General features: G+C 40.2%; 1 protein-coding gene across 2 annotated transcripts; it reads right to left on the bottom strand.

Moving 5' to 3' along the window:
- Nucleotides 1–985: 985 nt before the first annotated feature.
- On the bottom strand, nucleotides 986–12,538 carry XAGE2 (X antigen family member 2). Of its 2 annotated transcripts, XM_010353174.1 has the most exons (5): nucleotides 12,334–12,538; nucleotides 11,454–11,542; nucleotides 10,559–10,664; nucleotides 5,711–5,836; nucleotides 986–1,098 (listed from the first exon to the last, which is right to left on the bottom strand). In XM_010353174.1, exons 2-5 carry the CDS (start codon nucleotides 11,532–11,534, stop codon nucleotides 1,076–1,078), a joined length of 336 nt encoding a protein of 111 aa, XP_010351476.1. In that variant the 5' UTR covers nucleotides 11,535–11,542; nucleotides 12,334–12,538; the 3' UTR covers nucleotides 986–1,075. The 2 variants fall into 2 exon arrangements, with proteins under 2 accessions (XP_010351476.1, XP_030790058.1); XM_030934198.1 differs by lacking the exon at nucleotides 986–1,098 and having other exon boundaries at nucleotides 5,239–5,836.
- Nucleotides 12,539–21,260: the final 8,722 nt, after the last annotated feature.

Raw genomic sequence — 21,260 nt, 5'->3', positions numbered from 1 at the left:
CTAGAGCTCCTAGAGGCTGCCAGTCATCAGCCAACTCACTAGCATACAAAAAGACATCGCTTTGTAGGTTGTATGCCAGTAAGCACAGTCGAGGACCAAATATATATTTCACCATACCTCGCTTGTGTATCAGCTAACTCAGAATGCAAAATATCAAAAATGATACTTTTTTTTGAAACAGAGTCTTGCTCTGTCATGGAGGTTGGAGTTGCAGTGGCATGAACATGACTACCAGCATCCTCGACCACCTGGGCTCAAAGGATCCTCCCACCTATGCCTCCAGAGTAGCTGGAACTATAGTTTCATTCATTCATTCATTCATTCATTCATTCATTCATTCATTCATTGTAGTAGAGAGGGGTTCCTATGTTCCCCGGACTGGTGTCACTTTCCTGAGCTCTAGCAATCCTCCTACCTCAGCATCCCAATGTACTAGGATTACAGGTGTGAGTCATTGCACCTGGCCATAATTTTCAATAGCATCAAAATACCTGGGAATGAAATTAACAGAAGAGGCTGGGCATGGTGGCTCATGCCTGTAATCCCAGCACTTTGGGAGGCCAAGGCAGGCAGATCACAAGGTCAGGAGATTGAGACCATCCTGGCCAACATGGTGAAACCCCGTCTTTACTAAAAATGAAAAAATTAGCCATGTGTGGTGGCATGCGCCTGTGGTCCCAGCTACTCAGGAGGCTGAGACAGGAGAATTGCTTGAACCCAGGAGGTGGAGGTTGCAGTGAGCTGAGATCATGCCACTGCACTCCAGTGTGGTGACGGAGCAAAATTCCGTCTAAGAAGAGAGAGAGAGAGAGAGAGAGAGAGAGAGAGAGAGAGAGAGAGAGAGAGAGAGAGAGAGAGAAGAAAGAAAGAAAGAAAGAAAGAAAGAAAGAAAGAAAGAAAGAAAGAAAGAAAGAAAGAAAGAAAGAAAGAAAGAAAGAAAGAAAGAAAGAAAGAAAGAAAGAAAGAAACAGAAGATGTGCAAGACTTCTTTGGAGAAAAGCTTAAAACTTTAATAAGATATTTTAAAGTAAAATATCTAATATAAAAAGTTTGTGTTGTTTCAGCTTATCTTCCTTTAAACCTGTGATTTCCCTTCACCTGTAATAGAAACATAACAGGCGGAACATTAGTAGCAGAACTGTATTTAGATCACATTAAGATATGCAAATGACACCAAAGTTTTTGTTTCTTACACTGGACTAAGACCATTAGCCCAAGAGTCACCCTCTGGCTTACATTCAGTTAGACGTCTGTGGAGACTTTGGAGATAAACTTCCAAACATATACATCATTAATATTTTTTAAATACACCCTGCTTTCCTTTTTTTTTATTCATTAAATGTTTTGGTTTTATTTATTTTTATTTTTATTATTATACTTTAAGTTCTAGGTTACCTGTGCACAACGTGCAGGTTTGTTACATATGTATACATCTGCCATGTTGGTGTGCTGTACCCATTAACTCGTTATTTACATTAGATATATCTCCTAATGCTATCCCTCCCCGCTGTCCCCTCCCCACAATAGGCCCCGGTATGTGATGTTCCCCTTCCCGAGTCCAGGTGATCTCATTGTTCAATTCCCACCTATGAGTGAGAACATGCGGTGTTTGGTTTACTGTTCTTGAAATAGTTTGCTGAGAATGATGGTTTCCAGCTGCATCCATGTCCCTACAAAGGACACAAACTCATTCTTTCTTATGGCTGCATAGTATTCCATGGTGTATATGTGCCACATTTTCTTAATCCAGTCTGTCACTGATGAACATCTGGGTTGATTTCAAGTCTTTGCTATTGTGAATAATGCCCCAATGAACATACATGTGCATGTGTCTTTATAGCAGCATGACTTATAATTCTTTAGGTATATCCCCAGTAATGGGATGGCTGGGTCAAATGCTATTTCTAGTTCTAGATCCTTGAGGAATCGCCACACTGTCTTCCACAATGGTTGAACTAGTTTACAGTCCCACCAACAGTGTAAAAGTGTTCCTATTTCTCCACATCCTCTCCAACACCTGTTGTTTCCTGATTTTTTAATGATCACCATTCTAACTGGTGTGAGATGGTATCTCATTGTGGTTTTGATTTGCATTTCTCTGATGACGAGTGATAATGAGCATTTTTTCATGTGTCTGTTGGCTGTAAGAATGTCTTCTTTTGAGAAGTGTCTGTTTATATCCTTTGCCCACTTTTTGATGGGGTTGTTTGCTTTATTCTTGTAAATTTGTTTGAGTTCTTTGTAGGTTCTGGATATTAGCCCTTTGTCAGATGAGTAGATTGCAAAAATTTTCTCCCATTCTGTAGGTTGCCTGTTCACTCTGATGGTAGTTTCTTTTGCTTCTGCAGAAGCTCTTTAGTTTAATTAGATCCCATTTGTCAATTTTGGCTTTTGTTGCCATTGCTTTTGGTGTTTTAGACATGAAGTCCTTGCCCATGCCTATGTCCTGAATGGTATTACCCAGGTTTTCTTCTAGGGTTTTTATGGTTTTAGGTCTAACATTTAAGTCTCTAATCCATCTTGAATTAATTTTCATTTAAGGAGTAAGGAAAGGATCCAGTTTCAGCTTTCTACTTATGACTAGCCAATTTTCCCAGTACCATTTATTCAATAGGGAATCCTTTCCCCATTTCTTGTTTTTGTCAGGTTTGTCAAAGATCAGATGGTTGTAGATGTGTGGTATTATTTCTGAGGACTCTGTTCTGTTCCATTGGTCTATATGTCTGTTTTGGTACCAGTACCATGCTGTTTTGGTTACTGTAGCCTTGTAGTATAGTTTGAAGTCAGGTAGCATGATGCCTCCAGCTTTGTTCTTTTGGCTTAGGATTGTCTTGACAATGCTGGCTCTTTTTTGGTTCCATATGAACTTTAAAGCAATTTTTTCCAATTCTGTGAAGAAAGTGATCGGTAGCTGAATGGGGATGGCATTGAATCTATAAATCACCTTGGGCAGTATGGCCATTTTCACAATATTGATTCTTCCTATCCATGAGCATGGTATGTTCTTCCATTTGTTTGACACACACCCTGCTTTCTAGTGCTACAAGAAAACCAAAAGACAGTCCAAGGTCAGAACATATTAAATCAAGTGGACCTCTTAAAAAGGGATTTAATGTAGAAAGCAAAAACTGTGTATAATTTTACTAAAAATATAACCAACACACACACACAAAAACTGAGAAACAAAGGAATTTATAAAAAACATATTATTTAATATTTTGGCTTGAAACTATGGTCTGGATGTCTAATAGCCTCCTGGAAATAGTATGAAAACTATCTTTTAAGAAAAGAGTTAATGTCACATTAAGAGCTGCATATGAGTGGTGAATAGAAAGGACAGTATCTCATTTGTTTTTTTCGATATTGTGCAAAAGTGCAAAAATGTTGCTTTGGGTTAGTTTACCCTTCTGTAGATATTAAGGTGTGGTAAACATCTGTCCCCAGTTTTCACCTATAGTCCTGATGTTAATACAAATATCTCTTTTTACACTTGACAAGTTCCCCTTTGTATAATTAATTATATGATCACATTAGTTTTAATCTATCATTATCATTATTGATATCAAAATATGAAAGAAGTATATATCATGAACAGTATGGTGCAAAAAAAAGAAATGAAGAGGGAAATGGAGACATAGAGGAAGATATCTAGAATAACTAAATATTTGTGTCTAAAAGTAAATGTTATCAAGGGACAACTGGCAAATTTCACAAGTTCATGCATAGTCTTTGTGATAAATAGATATTCAGGTACTACTGGGATATATTTAATAATGTATGCATTCCTAGCTTGTCAACCATTTCACCTACATTCTGAAAATGTTAGAGTTTAAGAATGTATTCACTTTCAGCTGGGTGTGGTGGCTCACATCTGTAATCCTAGCACTTTGGGAGGCCAAGGCAAGTGGATCACCTGAGGTCAGGAGTTAAAGAACAGCTTGTCCAACATGGCGAAACCTCGTCTCTACTAAAAATACAAAAAATAGCCAGGTATGGTGGTGCGTGCCTGTACTCCCAGCTACTCAGGAGACTGAGGCAAGAGAATCACTTGAACCCAGGAAGCGGAGGTTGCAGTCAGCCAAGATCATGCCGCCGCACTCCAGCCTGGGTGAGAGAGCGAGACTCCATCTCAAAAGCAAAACAAAACAAAAGAATGTATTTACTTTCAGTTATACTATATATTCAATATCTGTGTCTTCTTCGTATTCTGTATTGTGCTTTTCCCATTTTCTTCAAGACTGGGGAAACAAATAGGTAGTCTATTCATAGCTATTTTTAAAATAAACAATGTGTTAAATGTATTACTTTTAGATTAGTTTTCCTAATCCAAACTCCAGGTTCGTACCTGTCTGTTATTAAGTACCTCTTTCCTTTTCCATTAGATTTATTCTGTTGCTCTTTTATTATTATATTGATTATTATTTTATCATGTAATTTGCTATCTATTCGAATAAGATGTGCAGTTAAGGCTATGATCTTCCTAAGAATACAACTGAGGCTTGTTCAATAGGCTCCTGAAAACTGTCTTTTAATGTAAATAGTTTAATGGAATTGTTCAGCAGGGCAGAGTAAAACATTTAGGTAATTTCTTCCCTAAACATGGAGTTCTTCCTTTAAATTCAGAAGCTCTTCTAATTAACAGTCAGCAATTTATAAAAAATATGTGTAAAAGATACTTATGTTGACTACTCAGGAATTAGTACATTATAGTCTTTGAACTTTAAGTCCTATCATCTGATGTCTCAAGGCAGAAACCTGTAATATGTAACCTATGATATGGTTAGAGGTAATTAAATCATATGTGTCTTTATTACACACAGTAGCTCATGAAGCCTGACAGGAGAGCAAAAAGCATGCTTAGCACAGGCATCTTACACCCACCTTGAACATCACTGACCGACATGCATTCTCCCTACTTCATCGGCCACAGAAAGTAGACTGTCTATTTCCATTTTACTATTCAATCATTCAAGGCTTCACGGTGGGAAGGCTTTAAAATGCAATTACAGTTTAAGAGCCAGATAATTCAGAATTTGACAAAATTCAAGAACACTCATTCAGGTCTCCATACTGGAAAACAAACCTCAAGCAGAGTGTCTGCTCATTTTCTTAGGAGCAATGAAATCTCAGCTCAGATATTGTAATTGGACTGAAGCCGATTGTTAGGAAAAACAAATCATGGAAATTGGAATATCTTTCTATTCTCTCCAACAGAACCAGAGCATGCAGAAATCAGCATTGAAACGGATTTTAATACATTTGATCTGCATTCACCATTTTCAATAACAGCAAAGATGGGTGTAGAATTTATGGAATTTGTCCTGATTCTCACAAATTGTCATAGAGCTGCCACTAGAATCTCCTTCAGTGCTCAGCATATTTCACACAGTGTGGCATTACAAATGCATTATGTATTTGTTAAAAGCAGAAATTAGAAAAGAATCTGAAAATTGTTAGCTGTTGGTTATACTCAGAAGTAAGAAAATGCTATCATACTTGATGATTCAGTATGACTTTGACCCAATTTGTGTCTGTATCTGAGAGCATTTAAATCTTGCAGTCAGGCATTTGGGATCTGAAATACCTTTCAAAGAAAGTGTGTATTTGAACACTGTTATTAAAGTGGCAGTAATGTTATCTCTCTCCGATCAAAAGTATAATATGTAAAAAATAGAAATCACATAACTTTGTGTCTTAATGAATAACACACTTGCTTCTGGCATTTTAAAGTGCTCTGCTTTTGGTAGAATCTTCCCCTTGACATCAGTACCATCTTCACATTCATCCCCAGTCTTTGACTGACACAGCTCCTGGAGATCAGCTTCCAGGTCAGGCACTAAAAAATACAAAGGTTATGAACTTGAGTAGAAAAACATGAAGTATAAATAAGGAAATAATAATATTCTATTCCACAGAGTTATGACATAAAAGCCTGTAGGTTAGTGTGATAATAAATGTGATGCAAAGATGTCACACCTTTATTTTCCTGTATTATGAATTCCTATTTTATTTGTTTTTTAATACAGGATTTCACTCTGTCATCCAGGCTGGAGTACAGGGGCACAGTCTCAGGTGACTGCAGCCCTGACCTCCTGAGCTCAAGCGATCCCCCTGTCTCAGCCTTGTGAGTTGCTGAGACTACAGGCACATGCCACCACCAAGGCTACTTTTTGTATATTTTTGGCAGAGTAAATTTTTTGGTGTTATCCATGTTGCCCAGGCTAGTTCCTAACTCTCAGGCTCAAGGGACCCACCAGCCTCGGCCTTCCAAAGTGCTGGGATTGCAGGTGTAAGCCAATGTACCTGGCCTGAAATCTAATTTAAAATGACAATCTAAGGATAAATCACACTATACCCTCATTTCCTATACTTTGCCAGTGTGCATTATAAACAGCGAGTATCAACTGTGTAAGATATCTGAAGTTTGCTGCATGAATAGCATTTTAATAATAACTCAAAGGTAATTTTCTGAAAGACTAGGTCAATGTATTCCTGGGCTTATGACAAAAACTTACAATTGTGACAACCATATCTTGTTGAGGAAATTTGAAAATTATTTGGCTAAAATTAATTAAAATTATGCTTAGGTCCAAAGGCCCTACATGTAGCTTTTCATAAATAAATCCCATTGAGAATATAGTACCAAAAATAAGAGGAAAATCACAGTCTTCCAATGAAAGTTCAGGAAATTGAGTGAAAGAAAGTAATGAGTATTGTTGACAGTCATATTCTGGAAACCTCTTAACCATGAATTGCTAAAATAATCCATGGCCCAAATTCTGTCAACTTTAGCTTGAAAATGCTATCTGCTGAGGACACAATTTCTGTTTCACGATAATTTTATCATACTTTGAGTTTTCTAATTATAAAAGTATTTAAGCAACTTTTAAAAGTTCCTTAAAAAACATACTAATACCTAGATTTTCTTCTAGGGTTTTTATGGTATTAGGTCTAACATTTAAGTCTCTAATCCATCTTGAATTAATCTTCGTATAAGGAGTAAGGAAAGGATCCAGTTTCAGCTTTCTACTTATGGTTAGCCAATTTTCCCAGCACCATTTATTAAATAGGGAATCCTTTCCCCATTTCTTGTTTCTCTCAGGTTTGTCAAAGATCAGATGGCTGTAGATGTGCGGTATTATTTCTGAGGACTCTGTTCTGTTCCATTGATCTATATCTCTGTTTTGGTACCAGTACCATGCTGTTTTGGTTACTGTAGCCTTGTAGTATAGTTTGAAGTCAGGTAGCGTGACGCCTCCAGCTTTGTCCTTTTGACTTAGGATTGTCTTGGCAATGCGGGCTCTTTTTTGGTTCCATATGAACTTTAAAGCAGTTTTTTCCAATTCTGTGAAGAAACTCATTGGTAGCTTGATGGGGATGGCATTGAATCTATAAATAACCTTGGGCAGTATGGCCATTTTCACCATATTGATTCTTCCTATCCATGAGCATGGTATATTCTTCCATTTGTTTGTGTTCTCTTTGATTTCACTGAGCAGTGGTTTGTAGTTCTCCTTGAAGAGGTCCTTTACATCCCTTGTAAGCTGGATTCCTAGGTATTTTATTCTCTTTGAAGCAATTGTGAATGGAAGTTCATTCCTGATTTGGCTCTCTGCTTGTCTGTTGCTGGTGTATAAGAATGCTTGTGATTTTTGCACATTAATTTTGTATCCTGAGACTTTGCTGAAGTTGCTTATCAGCTTAAGGAGATTTTGGGCTGAGATGATGGGGTTTTCTAAATATACAATCATGTCATCTGCAAACAGGGACAATTTGACTTCTTCTTTTCCTAACTGGATACCCTTGATTTCTTTCTCTTGCCTGATTGCCCTAGCCAGAACTTCCAACACTATGTTGAATAGGAGTGGTGAGAGAGGGCATCCCTGTCTTGTGCCAGTTTTCAAAGGGAAGTTTTCCAGTTTTTGCCCATTCAGTATGATATTAGCTGTGGGTTTGTCATAAATAGCTCTTATTATTTTGAGGTACGTTCCATCAATACCGAATTTATTGAGCGTTTTTAGCATGAAGGGCTGTTGAATTTTGTCAAAAGCCTTTTCTGCATCTATTGAGACAATCATGTGGTTCTTGTCTTTGGTTCTGTTTATATGCTGGATTACGTTTATTGATTTGCGAATGTTGAACCAGCCTTGCATCCCAGGGATGAAGCCCACTTGATCATGGTGGGTAAGCTTTTTGATGTGCTGCTGAATCCGGTTTGCCAGTATTTTACTGAGAATTTTTGCATCAATGTTCATCAGGGATATTGGTCTAAAATTCTCTTTTTTTGTTGTGTCTCTGCCAGGCTAGGTAGTACCATTCAGGACATAGGCATGGGCAAGGACTTCATGTCTAAAACACCAAAAGCAACGGCAGCAAAAGCAAAAATTGACAAATGGGATCTAATTAAACTAAAGAGCTTTTGCACAGCAAAAGAAACTACCATCAGAGTGAACAGGCAACCTACAGAATGGGAGAAAATTTTTGCAACCTACTCATCTGACAAAGGGCTAATATCCAGAATCTACAAAGAACTCAAACAAATATACGAGAAAAAAACAAACAACCCCATCAAAAAGTGGGGAAAGGATATGAACAGACATTTCTCAAAAGAAGATATTCATACAGCCAACAGACACATGAAAAAATGCTCATCATCACTCGCCATCAGAGAAATGCAAATCAAAACCACAATGAGATACCATCTCACACCAGTTAGAATGGCAATCATTAAGAAGTCAGGAAACAACAGGTGTTGGAGAGGATGTGGAGAAATAGGAACACTTTTACACTGTTGGTGGGATTGTAAACTAGTTCAACCATTATGGAAAACAGTATGGCAATTCCTCAAGGATCTAGAACTAGATGTACCATATGACCCAGCCATCCCACTACTGGGTATATACCCAAAGGATTATAAATTATTCTACTACAAAGACACATGTACACGTATGTTTATTGCGGCACTATTCACAATAGCAAAGACTTGGAATCAACCCAAATGTCCATCTGTGACAGACTGGATTAAGAAAATGTGGCACATATACCCCATGGAATACTATGCAGCCATAAAAAAGGATGAGTTTGCGTCCTTTGTAGGGACATGGATGCAGTTGGAAACCATCATTCTTAGCAAACTATCACAAGAACAGAAAACCAAACACCGCATGTTCTCACTCATAGGTGGGAACTGAACAATGAGATCACTTGGACTCGGGAAAGGGAACATCACGCACTGGGGCCTATCATGGGGAGGGGGGAGGGGAGAGGGGGGAGGGATTGCATTGGGGAGTTATACATGATATAAATGATGAATTGATGGGTGCTGACGAGTTGATGGGTGCAACACACCAACATGGCATAAGTATACATATGTAACAAACCTGCACGTTATGCACATGTACCCTAGAACTTAAAGTATAATAAAAAATAAAATAAAATAAAATAAAATAAAAAATAAAGGTAATAATTGTACCAACCTCATGGGATTATTGTGAAGAGTAAATGAGAGAATGTGTGCAAAGTTTTTAACATGTGGTAAACACTGAAAAACAGGTTAGCTGTTATTGATGGATTTATTTTAACAAACACTTATGCCTAACTACTATGCATCAGACACTGTTCTAAATATTTTGTAAAAATTTACTCATTTAGTTTTCGTAATGACCCTGTGAGGGATAAATACTGTTATGCCCTTTCTACAGATGAGGAAACTGAGAAGTGAAATAAATAATTATGCATTGTGCTAATAAAAAAAAAAACATACTAATATACCTACCTATATGCCAGTGTCCTGAATTATCCAACATATTCTTTACCAAACATACTATCAAAAATATTGATCAAAGGGAACAGTGGCTGTCATTTATTGAGCCCTTTTCCGGAGTTGCTATCCTGCTTCACTGAATTGTGTTTTCTCCTGAGCCAATACTGAAGTACCTTATAGTACAGACACATTCGAGTATTAAGCATTTTAAGCAAAATAATTCACGTTTTGTAACAACGTAGATGGTAGGAAGAACACAGACCTTGGAATGTAATATGAATTCTGTCTCCATGACTCAAGCGTTCCTGGTAAGCCTCAATCTCTGAGCGACCATTTCCTTTTTATAAAATGGGGCTAATATCCCTATGCAAATGGGCTTTATTCAGGGTGTTATAAGGTAGGGTGACTTGGCACTCTATATGCTATAAAAGGGTGCTTACAGCACTATGGACACCATGGCTGAGCCAATCATGCAGCAACATTCTAAGGAGATCAAATTAATCAAGTGAAATAATGTATATTTTGATACATCAAATTAAACAGTTTCATCTGATTTAGCAAGGGATGTATTTTCAAGCATACACAATAAATCTTTAAAAAATAGAAGATTTATTATATCCAGGGACTGCATGAAGTTGTAAACTATACTCTTCACTTTTCCAGCATACTTTGAGCAAATGTTTGAGATCCTTCCCTAACGTTTTCTTTCCTCCTATTACTGGTCATGGCATAAGGCATGATGCACACATAGTCCTCCTTCCCCCCATAGACATTATTTCTTTCCTTTCCTAGCACCTTGGATCTCAGCTGCAACCTGATCATCTTCTCTCTTCTGATCAGCTGTAGGATCCCAACTTTCAGTGGGTGGCTTCTCTTCTTTAGGCTCTTCATCACTGGATTCCTGGGACAAAGGGGAGGCGGTGTGTGTGCAGATAAAAAGTTTTGTTATTAATACATGTCAATAATACAAATACACAGAATACACAGGTATTTCTTTTTTTTTTTTTTTTTTTTGAGACAGAGTCTTGCTCTGTCGCCCAGGCTGGAGTGCAGTGGCCAGATTCCAGCTCACTGCAAGCTCCGCCTCCCGGGTTCACACCATTCTCCTGCCTCAGCCTCCCGAGTAGCTGGGACTACAGGCACCCGCCACCTCGCCTGGCTAGTTTTTTAGTATTTTTTAGTAGAGACAGGGTTTCACCGTTTTAGCCAGGATGGTCTCGATCTCCTGACTTCGTGATCAGCCCGTCTCGGCCTCCCAAAGTGCTGGGATTACAGGCTTGAGCCACTGTGCCCGGCCTACACAGGTATTTCTAGTCATAAGTAAGTCTAAAGACACTTCTCCAATACTATTCCATGTACTTATTTTTCACAAAGTTACTCTTCCCAAAGAGAGGTTACTCTAAGACAGTTACCCTCAAAGGCTTTGGAAGCCATTTTAATCTATGTTGGGATGGATGTGTGCAATCTGTTATCAGTAAGCATGAGGAGGAAGTCACGGTGGGGAACACAAGATTATCCATCCAGGCAAAACCAGATTGTAATACTCTTGGATTAGTCTTTCCTTCATGAGATGCCATGATCATTTTTATCAACATGGAAGACCTTTATCAGTGTTTCTATACTAGTTCAACAACACTATCACAAAATAAATTTCTGCTAATAAAAAACATCAAAATAATAAAGCACTCACAAGCATAGCCCCAATCAGCTCAGGAGGCTGTAAACTTCTTCTTGGCCTAGGCCTATATGTTGATCTTCCTCGCCAACTCATGTTTCACTCTGCAAACAGAATACTGTGATTGGGAAAGTGTATTTGAGAGGATAGCTGTATATGACCACTTTCATGGCCAAATGTTAAATTTCAGTTTTTAAAAAAGTTTGGAAATAATTTGAAAGTAAGTCCCAGGGCAACTAGAAGTGTGTACATCTTCTGAATTGAATGCTTGTAAAGCCACTTAAGTTGGGCAATCTAGCAGAGCAATGTTTTAATGCTCGTGGCTAAAGATACAGGATATTTCTGATGAGATTTGGTTTCACAGCTGGATTCTCCATAGTGGAGACATTTAAATTTATACAGCTAGAGAATTAAAACTGCAGTGACCACGGCTTTCGTCACACACCCATTTGTTTGGACAATTTCCCTCCCTAAAATCAAAGTTTTGTTGGAAAGCACAGTCCCGCCCATTCGAACCTCCAGGGTGGAGTTGAGAAGCTGCAACACATCGCTGGATGTTCCTCACTGGACACTTCTACTGGGAGCTCTACAGACCTCAGGGTCGCGGTCATCAGCTCATAGCATTCCCACTTCCCAGGCCCCTTTCTTACCGCCCACACAGCCCATTCCTGGGTCCCCACCAAGAAGTCTGGAATCTGTTCCGTTGGAAGTTCCAGGCACTTCCGGGACTCAGATACCTCCAACAGCACCTCCAGCATTCACCCCATCTTCATCTGGCTCCCCTTCACTCGGTGGCCCACCTTCCTTACGACCTAGAGGCTCTTCACCTCTGAGACCACAGACCACGCCGCCTGACCCTCTGGAAGCCCGCTTGCTCCTCCTCACATACACTCACATTTCAATTCCTGGGAGGACTGGCCTGCGGACCTACAGGCTGCGTCTCAGTAGGAGAGAAAGAGTCCAGACAGCTGGAACGCGACCCTCACACTCTCACAGTTCCCCAGCGGTCACCACGTGGGCAAAGGGGTCGAAGGGAAGATGCCCAGTGAACATGCGCACTGAGGCAGGTGTCCAAGGAGCATGCACACTGAAGTCGGTGCCTGCCTTGTGGGTTGCAGTGCCCCGCCTTGCCCCACCCCATCCCGCTTCACGCAGTCCTCCCTCCCCTCCCGGGTTCCCACTGAGGACTTTGGAATGCATAGTCTGTAAGCAGTTTCATATGCCTCAGGGACTCAAATGCCACAGATAGTTTCCCCCTTCAAAACTCACTGCTTGTTTACCTGACCCTCCTCCCCTCTATGGTCTTTCTTCCTCCCTTGTTCGGCATCCCCACCACAGCAAGGCCATGGCTGCATTGCTGCGTGTTAGAAGGACGGGGACCTCAAAGCCTTTCCACCTAGGAGGCCATGGACCGTGCCCGCAGGCTCCTCCTCACAGTCACACTCAAACTTCTAGGACTACTGACCTGCAGACCTACTGGCTGACTCCCAGTCGGCAAGACAGAAGGAAGTCACGATGTCTCCTTGCACAGCTCTGCAGGGACAAAAGGCAGATAGTAAGGCGCATGGGCAACAAGGGACTTGGGCAGCAAGGGGCGTTCACACTAAGTCAGGCACACGCAAGGCCAGCCAGGGTTTTCCCACTGCCCCCAGATCAGAATCCCCAGCATGTTGGTAGTAGAAAGAAAGGGACTTAAGAGATTTTTTTCCTCTCTCTCTTGCCCTACCATTCTCATGCATCCAGAAACTTTGGGAACAGAGAGTCCCATGTCACCCTTAGTGGTTGATGTGTCTCAGAAAGACCTTTTCTGACTGAAATAAATTATTTTAATGTCTATATTTATACATGCTTTTTTTTTTTCAGACAGGGTGTTACTTTTTCACCCTGGCTGGTGGACAATGGCATGACTTTACCTCACTGCAGCCTGGATCTCCTGGGCATAAGCAATACTCAAGACGCAGCCTCCCATGTAGTTGGGACTACAGGTGTGTGCTACCATGCCCAGCTATTTTATTTATTTATTTACTTAGAGACAGAATCTGACTATGTTGTCCAGGCTGGTCTCAAGTTCTGGGCTCAAGTGATCCTCCTACCTTGGCCAATTTTTATTCATGTTTTGATTAATCACTTCCTTCTCTGGTCTGAGGTTTTCTGCATGCTACCAATGAATTGAACCACTTCTGTGGACTAGATAAATTCACACCTCTTCCTTTTTTAGGTAGTACTATTGCACGTTTTAACCTCTGGACTGGTAACTGATTTCCCTGAATACACCTGTAGGTCATTCAGACAGTGTATGGTTCAGAAATATGCATACATATGATATAGTTTGACTCTGTCCCCACCCAAATCTCTCCTTGAATTGTAGTTCCCATAATCCCCACGTGTCATGGAAAGGACCCTGTGAAAGGTAATGTAATCATGAGGGTGGTTACCTTCATGCTGTTGCCCTGATAGTGAGTAAGTTCTCACAAGATCTAATGGTTTTATAAGAGGCTTTTCCCCTTTTGCTCATTCTCTCTCCTGCTGCCATGTGAAGAAGGATGTGTTTGCTTCCACTTCTTCCATGATTGTTAAGTTTCCAGAGGCCTCCCCAGCCCTGCGGAACTATGAGTCAATTAAACCTCTTTCCTTTATAAATTACACACTCTCATGTATGTCCATATAGCCGCATGAGAACGGACTAATACAACATTGGTCCTAGGATTTAGACTTAGTCCTATTGTGACATGATGTACAGCAGTGGTGACTATGCTCATCATATACTCTACTCCCCAAATATCACCCAAATAACCTGTTCATAAGACAGTGCTGACATCATTTGCATAAAGCTATAAGGTAGAGCACTACCTCCACAGAGGCACTAGTATGTCAGATGTGAAAGGGCTTTAGGTATATTTGTTCTGCTTTTCATGTCCTGTATAAAGTGGGTGTTTTAAAGTGGGGGATGGTTTGGTTAGAATTGGGTAGGAATGATAATGATTTAGGATTGGTGGACGCAACAAGACAAGACTTTTTAGGCAAGGGGTTCAAAGAGTTTTGGGATTGAAAAATGTCATTTGACACTTTTTATTGAGGAGCTGATGGGTCTGTCAGGCAATTGCTGGAAAGAACAATAACTTTTTTTGAAACTTTTATTTTCCTAGGTAAGAGATTCCTGTATTAGTAAAATTATGATAATGAAGCCAGTGGAATATAAACTCTTGTTAATGTAGACAGTAAACTGTGTCCATGACTCCTGTTCTTATTACTTTTCTATTACCTAGCAGTTTGATGTCAGAAATAGTATATGGAAGGGAAGGATAGGAAGGTGGCCCTGATCAGAATGCAGCCTTTTATAAATAAATTAGGATATATTGTTGAACTAATATCTATATATTCTATCTAGTTGAGCTTCTTTTTTTTCTTTTTCTTTTGAGACGGAATGTCCCTCTGTTACCCAGACTGGAGTGCAGTGGTGCAATCTTTGGCTCACTGCAATATATGCCTCTCAGGTTCAACTGATTCTCCTGCTTCAGCTTTGCAAGTAGCTGGGATTAGAGGCATGTGCCACTATGCCTGGCTAATTTTTGTATTTTTAGTAGAGATGGGGTTTCACCATGTGGGAAAGACTGGTCTCGAAATCCTGACCTCAAGTGATCCACCCACCTCGACCTCCCAAAGTGCTGGGATTACAGGTGTGAGAAACATGCCTGGCCACAGCTGCACTCCTTTTTTAAATTATTATATTTTAAGTTCTAGGGTACATGTGCACAACGTGCAGGTTTGTTACATATGTATACATGTGCCTTGTTGGTGTGCTGCACCCATTAACTCGTCATTTACACTAGGTATATCTCCTAATGCTATCCCTCCCCCTCCAACTCCCCACAATAGGCCCCAGGGTGTGATGATCCCCTTCCTGTGTCCAAGTGATCTCATTGTTCAAGTCCCACCTATGAGTGAGAACATGTGGTATTTGATTTACTGTTCTTGTGATAGTTTGCTGACAATGATGGTTTCCAGCTGCATCCATGTCCCTACAAAGGACTCAAACTCATCCTTTTTTATGGCTGCATAGTATTCCATGGTGTATATGTGCCACATTTACTTAATCCAGTCTGTCACTGATGGAAATTTGGGTTGATTCCAAGTCTTTGCTATTGTGAATACTGCCGCAACAAACATACATCTCCATGTGTCTTTATAGCAGCATGACTTTTAATCCCTTGGGTATATCCCCAGTAATGGGATGGCTGGGTCATATGGTATTTCTAGTTCTAGACCCTTGAGGAATTGCCACACTGTTTTCCACAATGGTTGAACTAGTTTACAGTCCCACCAACAGTGTAAAAGTGTTCTTATTTCTCCACACCCTCTCCAGCACCTGTTGTTTCCTGATTTTTTAATGATTGCCATTCTAACTGGTGTGAGATGGTATCTCATTGTGGTTTTCATTTGCATTTCTCTGACGGCCAGTGATGATGAGCATTTTTTCATGTGTCTGTTGGCTGTATGAATGTCTTCTTTTGAGAAATGTCTGTTTATATCCTTTGTCCTCTTTTTGATGGGGTTGTTTGCTTTTTTCTTGTAAATTTGTTTGAGTTCTTTGTAGGTTCTGGATATTAGCCCTTTGTCAGATGAGTAGATTGCAAAAATTTTCTCCCATTCTGTAGATTGCCTGTTCACTCTGATGGTAGTTTCTTTTGCTTCTGCAGAAGCTCTTTAGTTTAATGAGATCCCATTTGTCAATTTTGGCTTTTGTTGCCATTGCTTTTGGTGTTTTAGACATGAAGTCCTTGCTCATGCCGATGTCCTGAATGGTATTACCTAGGTTTTCTTCTAGGGCTCTTATGGTTTTAGGTCTAACATTTAAGTCTCTAATCCAACTTGAATTAATTTTCATTTAAGGAGTAAGGAAAGGATCCAGCTTCAGCTTTCTACTTATGGCTAGCCAATTTTCCCAGTAACATTTATTCAATAGGGAATCCTTTCCCCATTTCTTGTTTTTGTCAGGTTTGTCAAAGATCAGATGGTTGTAGATGTGTGGCATTATTTCTGAGGACTCTGTTCTGTTCCATTGGTCTATATCTCTGTTTTGGTACCAGTACCATGCTGTTTTGGTTACTGTAGCTTTGTAGTATAGTTTGAAGTCAGGTAGCATGATGCCTCCAGCTTTGTTCTTTTGGCTTAGGATTGTCTTGGCAATGCGGGCTCTTTTTTGGTTCCATATGAACTTTAAAGCAATTTTTTCCAATTCTGTGAAGAAAGTCATTGGTAGCTTGATGGGGATGGCATTGAATCTATAAATCACCTTGGGCAGTATGGCCATTTTCACGATATTGATTCTTCCTATCCATGAGCATGGTATGTTCTTCCATTTGTTTGTGTCCTCTTTGATTTCACTGAGCAGTGGTTTGTAGTTCTCCTTGAAGAGGTGCTTTACATCCCTTATAAGTTGGATTCCTAGGTATTTTATTCTCTTTGAAACTATTGTGAATGGCAATTCATTCATGATCTGGCTCTCTGTTTGTCTGTTACCGGTGTGTAAGAATGGTTGTGATTTTTGCACATTAATTTTGTATCCTGAGACTTTGCTGAAGTTGCTTATCAGCTTGAGGAGATATTGGGCTCAGACAATGGGGTTTTCTAAATATACAATCATGTCATCTGCAAACAGGGACAATTTGACTTCTTCTTTTCCCAATTGAATACACTTTATTTCTTTCTCTTGCCAGACTGCCCTAGCCAGAACTTCCAACACTGTGTTGAATAGGAGTGGTGAGAGAGGGCATCCCTGTCTTGTGCCAGTTTTCAAAGGGAATGCTTCCAGTTTTTGCCCATTCAGTATGATATTGGCTGTGGGTTTGACATAAATAGCTCTCATTATTTTGAGATACGTTCCATCAGTACCGAATTTATTGAGAGTTTTTAGCATGAAGAGCTGTTGAATTTTGTCAAAGGCCTTTTCTGCATCTATTGAGATAATCATGTGGTTTTTGTCTTTGGTTCTGTTTATATGCTGGATTACATTTATTGATTTTGGTATGTTGAACCAGCCTTACATCCCAGGGATGAAGCCCACTTGATCATGGTGGATAAGCTTTTTGATGTGCTGCTGGATTCGGTTTGCCAGTATTTTATTGAGGATTTTTGCATCAATATTCATCAGGGATATTGGTCTAAAATTCTCTTTTTTTGTTGTGTCTGTCAGGCTTTGGTATCAGGATGATTTTGGCCTCATAAAATGAGTTAGGGAGGATTCCCTCCTTTTGTATTTATTGGAATAGTTTCAGAAGGAATGGTAGCAACTCCTCCTTGTACCTCTGGTAGAATTCAGGTGTGAATCCGTCTGGTTCTGGACTTTTTTTGGTTGGTAGGCTATTAATTATTGCCTCAATTTCAGAGTCTGCTATTGGTCATTCAGGGATTCAACTTCTTCCTGGTTTAGTCTTGGGAGATTGTAAGTGTCCAGGAAATTATCCATTTCTTGTAGGTTTTCTAGTTTATTTGCATAGTGGTGTTTATGGTATTCTCTGATGGTAGTTTGTATTTCTGTGGGGTCGGTGGTGATATCCACTTTATCATTTTTTATTGCATCTATTTGATTCTTCTCTCTTTTCTTCTTTATTAGTCTTGCTAGTGGTCTATCAATTTTGTTGATCTTCTCAGAAAACCAGCTCCTGGATTCATTGACTTTTTGGAGGGTTTTTTGTGTCTCTATCTCCTTCAGTTCTGCTCTGATCTTAGTTATTTCTTGCCTTCTGCTAGATTTTGAATGTGCTCTTGCTTTTCTAGTTTTTTTAATTGTGATGCTAGGGTGTCAATTTTGGATCTATCCTGCTTTCTCTTGTGGGCATTTAGTGCTATAAATTTCCCTCTACACACTGCTTTAAATGTGTCCCAGAGATTCTGGTATGTTGTATCTTTGTTCTCATTGGTTTCAAAGAACATCTTTATTTCTGTCTTCATTTCGTTGTGTACCCAGTAGTCATTCAGGAGCAGGTTGTTCAGTTTCCATGTAGTTGAGCAGTTTTGATTGAGTTTCTTAGTCCTGAGTTCCAGTTTGATTGCACTGTGGTCTGAGAGACAGTTTGCTATAATTTCTGTTCTTTTACATTTGCTGAGGAATGCTTTACTTCCAACTATGTGGTCAATTTTGGAATAAGTGTGATGTGGTGCTGAGAAGAATGTATATTCTGTTGATTTGGGGTGGAGAGTCTGTAGATGTCTATTAGGTCCGCTTGGTGCAGAGCTGAGTTCAATTCCTGGATATCCTTGTTAACTTTCTGTCTCGTTGATCTGTCTAATGTTGACAGTGGGGTGTTAAAGTCTCCTATTACTACTCTGTGGGAGGCTAAGTCTCTTTGTATGTCTCTAAGGACTTGCTTTATGAATCTGCGTGCTCCTTTATTGGGTGCATATATATTTAGGAGAGTTAGCTATTCCTGATGAATTGATCCCTTTACCATTATGTAATGGCCTTCTTTGTCTCTTTTGATCTTTGATGGTTTAAAGTCTGTTTTATCAGAGAGTAGGATTGCAACCCCTGTTTTTTTTTTTTTTTTTTTTTTTTGTTTGTTTGTTTTGTTTTCCATTTGCTTGGTAGATCTTCCTCCATCCCTTTATTTTGAGCCTATGTGTGTCTCTGCATGTGAGATGGGTCTCCTGAATACAGCAAACTGATGGGTCTTGAGTCTTTATCCAATTTGCCAGTCTGTATCTTTTAATTGGACCATTTAGTCCATTTACATTTAAAGTGAATATTGTTATGTGTAAACTTGATCCTGTCATTAGGATATTAGCTGGTTATTTTGCTCACTAGTTGATGAGGTTTCTTCCTATCATCAATGGACTTTACATTTTGACATGTTTTTGCAATGGCTGGTACCTGTTGTTCCCTTCCATGTTTAGTGCTTTCTTCAGGATCTCTTGTAGGACAGGCCTGGTGATGACAAAATCTCTAAGCATTTCCTTGTCTGTAAAGGATTTTATTTCTCCTTCACTTATGAAACTTAGTTTGGCTGGATATCAAATTCTGGGTTTAAAATTCTTTTCTTTAAGAATGTTGAATATTGGCCCCCACTCTCTTCTGGCTTGGAGAATTTCTGCCAAGAGATCTGCTGTTAGTCTGATGGGCTTCCCTTTTTGTGTAACTCGACCTTTCTCTCTGGCTGCCCTTAACATTTTGCCCTCCATTTCAACTTTGGTGAAACTGACAATTATGTGTCTTGGAGTTGCTCTTCTCGAGGAGTATCTTTGTGGCGTTCTGTGTTTTTCCTGAATTTGAATGTTGGCCTGCCTTACTAGATTGGGGAAGTTCTCCTGCGTGATATCCTGCCTAGTGTTTTCCAACTTGGTTCCATTTTCCCCGTCAGTTTCAGGCACACCAATCAGACATAGATTTGGTCTTTTCACATAATCCCATATTTCTTGGAGGCTTTGTTCATTTCTTTTTACTCTTTTTTCTCTACACTTCTCTTCTTGCTTCATTTCATTCATTTGGTCTTCAATTGCTGATACTCTTTCTTCCAGTTGATCGAGTTGGTTACTGAAGCTTCTGCATTTGTCACGTAGTTCTTGTGTCATGGTTTTCATGTCTATCAGTTCTTTTAAGGTCTTCTCTGCATTGATTATTCTAGTTATCCATTCATCCATTCTTTTTTCAAGGTTTTTAGTTTCTTAGCGCTGGTTACGTAGTTCCTCCTTTAGCTCTGAGAAGTTTCATCGACTGAAGACTTCTTCTCTCCACTTGTCAAAGTCATTCTCCGTCCAGCTTTGTTCCATTGCTGGCAATGAGCTGTGTTCCTTTGGAGGGGGCATATTCTCTGATTTTTTGAATTTCCACCTTTTCTGCACTGCTTTTTCCCCATCTTTGTGGTTTTATCTGCCTTTGGTCTTTAATGATGGTGACGTACTGATGGGATTTTGGTGTGGGTGTCCTTTCTGTTTGTTAGTTTTCCTTCTAACAGTCAGGACCCTCAGCTGTAGGTCTGTTGGAGTTTGCTTGAAGTCCACTCCAGACCCTGTTTGCCTGAGTATCAGCAGCAGAGCCTGCAGAAGATAGAATATTGCTGAACAGCGAGTATTGCTGTCTGATTCTTGCTCTGGAAGCTTCGTCTCAGGGGTGTACCCCACCATATGAGGTGTGAGGTGTCAGTCTGCACCTAGTGGGGGATGTCTCCCAGTTAGGCTACTCAGAGGTCAAGGACCCACTTGAGCAGGCAGTCTGTCCGTTCTCAGTTCTCAACCTCCGTGCTAGGAGATCTACTGCTCTCTTCAAAGCTGTCAGACAGGGGCATTTACCTCTGCTGAGGTTTCTGCTGCTTTTTGTTTAGCTATGCCGTGTCCCCAGAGGAGGAGTCTACAGAGGCAGGCCGGCCTCCTTGAGCTGTGGTGGGCTCCACCCAATTCGAGCTTCCTGGTGGCTTTGTTTACCTACTTAAGCCTCAGCAATGGCAGGCACCCCTCCCCCAGCCTCGCTGCTGCCTTATAGTTAGATCTCAGACTGCTGTACTAACAATGAGGAGGCTCCATGGGCATGGGATACTCTGGGCCAGGTGTGGGATATAATATCCTGGTGTGCCGTTTGCTAAGACACTTGGTAAAGCACAGTATTAGGGTGGGAGTTACCCGATTTTCCAGGTGTTGTGTGTCTCAGTGTCCTTTGGCTAGGAAAAGGGATTCCCTTCCCACATGTGCTTGCCAGGTGAGGTGATGCCTCGCCCTGCTTCAGCTCTCTCTGGTCGGGCTGCACCCACGGACCAGCGCCAACTGTCCCACACGCCCCAGTGAGATGAACCCAGTACCTCAGTTGAAAATGCAGAAATCACCCGTTTTCTG

The sequence above is a fragment of the Rhinopithecus roxellana genome, chromosome 7 (assembly GCF_007565055.1).
Source record: "Rhinopithecus roxellana isolate Shanxi Qingling chromosome 7, ASM756505v1, whole genome shotgun sequence".
NCBI lineage: Eukaryota > Metazoa > Chordata > Mammalia > Primates > Cercopithecidae > Rhinopithecus > Rhinopithecus roxellana.
Note: the sequence above shows the minus strand (reverse complement) of the source record. Positions and strands in the feature narration are given on the sequence as shown.